Here is a 4,417-nt window from a genome sequence, read left to right on the forward strand (position 1 = left end):
CCTTGTTAATGGTTTCCTGTGCACACACAGAAGGCTGCTGAGAGAAACAAGCAGCCGCATCTGATACCAGTCGTCGATACTGCACTCACATGAAAACAAACACACACACATTCCTAGCCAGGGGGTGGAAAAACAACTGCAGGCATCAACAAGCAAACATACTGCAGAATGCACTCACTGGAACAGACAACAATGAATCCACGTTTATCATAATAAACTGTTTATTGCAGGGCAGCTGTATATAAACAGCAGCATCTGAAATGGAAAACTGAAAACTCTAATTTATTGGCGCGTGTTTGTATTTTGTACAACCATTAACCAAGCTAAACGTTGATATACCTAAATATCAACAAAATTAGTCACTTAAAAAAAAAAAAAAAACAATGCGGTTGTGTTTCTTTGAAACTGATTTCACAGAGAGTTTTATAATTATTGCTGACAATGCTGTTACACTCAACAAATAAATGCACGTAAATAATTGAAGACAAGGTGAAAACAGAAACAAACATTAATTTACAAATCGTTGACGCGAAGTGAATTGGGACTAAAAAACACTTTGAGAAATGATGTGATAATGCTCAAGTGAAACCGAGATGACCTTAATACTTTCATTTTGAAATATTTCCATGGTTGTAATTATAAACAAGGAAATTCATGAAAAATAACAGGAAGATATGATGAATAAACCTAACCTTATTCACATCTGAACAAAAGAAGCAAATGTGAAGATTTACATCAGGAAGAAGACATCAATTGGAAAGACGGCTTGGATAATGGTGCACCGATTAGTTGAGTCAGGCTGGTATCTTTGTTCCCAGTATTCAGTCAAACAGACACCTGGTTTCAGTTATTACACCCAACAAAATGCTGTTAAAGCGGGTGGGGAGGTGGGTCCCTCTCATACCTGTCCCTCCCCAGTGTAGCCAGGTCATCGCTTTTGTTTATGCAGTTCAGGCTAACAACAAAGAGGGTGTATGGCATTATGGGGGACACTTTTAGCAAGTAACTTGCTTTACCATCTGGTAAAGCCATTGCTCATCAGCTGTCAGCACTGGGATAGTGCTCAATAAATCACTGTTTAGTTGAAATTTTCTGACTTGAGTTTTTATTCATATGTCTTTATATATATAAAAAAAGCAGAATTTTAAATCTATAAACTATCCTCTGTGGGATTTTACCAAAATAGAAAAGATATAACACTTTCTTATCAGGGAACATAAAGTCTTGTCATTGAGTCCGGCTCAACTGGGAAGTGAAAGTCTGTGTAAGCGTGTACTGAGTTTTTTTTATCTCAGTCAGAAAGCTCCTATCTCCATCCCCCAGGGTCTGTAGGGTTTGCCCACGCTGGAGCTCTGAGCTGGAGGGCTGATGGCAGTGGTAGGGGAGATGATAGGGAAGGCACCAAAAGCAAAGGGGAACGCTGAAAGTGAGGAGAGAAGGGGAGGGGAGAGCTTGGACGACGGAACCAAAGCGGGGTGCAGGACAGTGGTGGGAGCTGTAGAGGTGGATGGAACCCTGATCGGACCCTGATCCGAGAGCGGGGTGGCGCTGCCGCTGCGTCTGCCTGGTACGTGAGTCTCTGCGACTAATGAGGAGGATGTAGGGGAGGTGGAGGAGGAGGGTGATGTGGAAGACGTGGACGACAGGGGATTCTGCGGGCTGCTGGTGGTGCTTCTGGGGAGAGGTGCTAAAGGAGCCCCCTGTTGGTGCTGAAGGAGGATGGGATGTGGGAGGTGGGCAGGAGGAGATCCAAAGGCAGAACCCCACGCCAGGTGACTGAGGCCAGTGTGAGCCTCTCGCTGGCTGGCGTAGTTATTCAGGTGAGAGACAAGGCGGATCCGGAGAGGATCTGTGCTGTCCAGGCCCTCAATGATGCTAAGATAGCGAGCCGTCTCAGCCAGGCACTCCCTGAAACCCAAACCGCGGTAGTCCATCGCCAGAGCATGGGCGTCAAAATAACCTGGAGATATGGGGAAAGGGAACATTATAAATCTGAACAAGTTTAGACAAAACTAAAGAGAGAATATTCTCACCCAAGTCAGGTTTTAAAATATGTTCTTTTTAAAAGTCTGAAACGTCTGTGCTAATTTGACATATACTGAAAACCTATATATATATATATATATATATATATATATATATATATATATATATATATATATATATATATATATACACAACAGCTGCTAAGTAAGTTTTATATCTTTTACATTTTAATGAAATCAGACAGCGCTGCTATCAGATAAAGAAAACTTAGTTAGCAACTTTTAAGAGATGTAAATAATTGATACATTCCAATATGCTAATTAATATCGCATTAACACAATAATTAAGCTGATTTAACTTAAATAAGTATTGATAGTACAAAGGTCTACAACAATGGGAGGTCTGAAATTGCTTACAAAAATTCTGATTTGGCTGTTGGAATTAATCATGCATAATGGCATTTGCAATCCATTATATATAAAAAAAACTAAAAGTTGCAAATCCATAAACAGCTGGCTACTTTTTCTCTTATTTGCTATTTACGAAGTTTGTGTTTTTTTACTCTCCAATTCTTTAGCTGTAGAAGGAATGATATACCAAACAGTAACAAATGGAGAAGACTAGTTTTCCCTCAAATTATCTGATTTTTCATTATTATTTATTTATTTTTGAATGATCAAGATAGTGTCCAGGAAGCAATTTGTTATATATTTAGATTACTATTTTCTATTCAGCCAGAAATAATCTAAACTCTGGAACCTCCAGCTGAAAGTAATAACCCTCTAAAATATGTATTGTTATGTCTAAGAATAATAATAAAAATTGGTCACTGTTGTTATAATTTTTAGATTCTCACTGTCCTTGCACTCTTTTCCATTTTATAATTTAATAGTCTTTCTTGACGCTTAAATGAGACAAGATGTTTCCTCCAATATTTTTAATAAAGTCCATCTTGCGAAAGTTTAATGTTTTACATACAGAAGTAATCACTTGTTTGCATAATCCTTGTTTTTGATGATATAGGTGTTTTAGTGAAAAAATGGAAATCTAAATGAGTCATTTTTGCTTACATTAAGTGCATTTTCTTGAATTGAGGAGGTAACTGAGATACTTTGCAAATGGGGCAAGACAATTTACATTTAAAATAAGAAAAAAAATACTTTGTCCCATTTCAAGTGCATTCTATCTAAGTATCTTGTTTTGGGAGTAAAAATGCTCATTCCATTGGCAAATCATCTTATTTAGCTACTTAAATTAAGGGTACATACACTCAATTTAAGAATTTTTTTACTTAATTCTAGATGGTTTTTGCAGTGTAGTTTAGGTCAAAAGGCCTATAGTGTTAGACCTGTAACAGACCAATAATAATAAATAAAAAAACGAAAACAAATCAGAAGTGTTTGTGTATTTACCTTTGCCTCCAGCAGCATGAAGCATCTTGAGATGATCAACAGTCATCTGCAAAATTTCTGCTTTCTCAAGTTTTGCTGAACCCTTGAGGATCAATGAGATAAAAAAAACGAATTGTTTAGATCCAAAAAGCACCTAATAGCAGTTTTGTTTAATGCATTAAATTTTGCAAAACATTTTGTTTGTTATTGGTTTAGTGGGAGTTGTGTGAGGAGCGCTCACCTGCTTCTCGTAGGCGCTGGGAACCAACCTGCGGAGTTCGCTCAAGCTGTTATTTATCCTGTCCCTGCGCCGCTTCTCGATAATCTGACAAATCAATAAAAATGCGTCGTTAGAAAACAGCCTTAATTGCTTTAATTGACCCGATCAGTTCAGACAGTCTGATTGACTTACGCCTCTGCGCCTTTTTCTCGCCTGCACCTGAGTGGATGTCGTTGGAGACATGGATCCGAGAGGGGAACTTATATTCCTTAAAACAACAACATAAAATGAAATGTTAAATCTAAAGTAATTGTCATGTTTATTAGATTAAAGGCTGATAAACTTCAGCTTACCCATGCTCGTCCGCGCTCTCCTTCTCCACTTCAATGGTTTCATCCAGTTCGCTGTCCGATGAGCTAAAATCGTGATTCCTTTTCATTTTCACGGGTTTTCAGAGTATTCCCCTCGGTGTGTTGGGTAGGTCTGCCAGACGTGCGAGTGCACAGGTTCGCCCGGAGCGACTCGGTTTGAAGCGCTCCGCTTTCCCACGGTGTCATTTCAACGCTGCTGTCCGACAACGGGGGCGGGGGGCTGGTGCTGCAGGGAGCCAATCACAACACAGCCTGGGCTTTGATTGACAGCGCCCCTGGACGAGACCTGAGAGGGGAGGAAAAGTTCAGACGTCTCACTCCGGGGACTATTTAGAAGCATTTAAAGCGAATAAAATTATAATTTCCTTAGGAAACCTTTAAAAAGAGACATTGAATACACAAAAAAGCATAACTAACTGATAATTTGGACAGTGTTAGTATGTTAGTAG

General features: G+C 39.2%; 1 protein-coding gene across 1 annotated transcript; it reads right to left on the reverse strand.

Annotated features, from left to right (window-relative positions):
- Positions 1–5: 5 nt before the first annotated feature.
- On the reverse strand, positions 6–4,142 carry hey1 (hes-related family bHLH transcription factor with YRPW motif 1). Its single transcript, XM_015379602.1, has 5 exons — positions 3,951–4,142; positions 3,790–3,865; positions 3,619–3,702; positions 3,399–3,480; positions 6–1,960 (listed from the first exon to the last, which is right to left on the reverse strand). The coding sequence occupies exons 1-5, from the start codon at positions 4,034–4,036 to the stop codon at positions 1,296–1,298; spliced, it is 993 nt and encodes a 330-aa protein (XP_015235088.1). The 5' UTR covers positions 4,037–4,142; the 3' UTR covers positions 6–1,295.
- Positions 4,143–4,417: the final 275 nt, after the last annotated feature.

Source organism: Cyprinodon variegatus, unplaced genomic scaffold (assembly GCF_000732505.1).
Source record: "Cyprinodon variegatus isolate N-32 unplaced genomic scaffold, C_variegatus-1.0 Scaffold196, whole genome shotgun sequence".
In the NCBI taxonomy this organism is placed as follows: Eukaryota; Metazoa; Chordata; class Actinopteri; order Cyprinodontiformes; family Cyprinodontidae; genus Cyprinodon; species Cyprinodon variegatus.

Excerpts from the sequence above, each read along its gene's own strand:
- hey1 (XM_015379602.1), bottom strand. The coding sequence starts at position 4,036 with ATGAAAAGGAATCACGATTTTAGCTCATCGGACAGCGAACTGGATGAA. Across the intron at positions 3,866-3,950 it reads GAGAGCGCGGACGAGCATGG|GAATATAAGTTCCCCTCTCG; the intron begins GTAAGCTGAAGT and ends TGTTGTTTTAAG. Across the intron at positions 3,703-3,789 it reads CGAGAAAAAGGCGCAGAGGC|ATTATCGAGAAGCGGCGCAG; the intron begins GTAAGTCAATCA and ends TTGATTTGTCAG.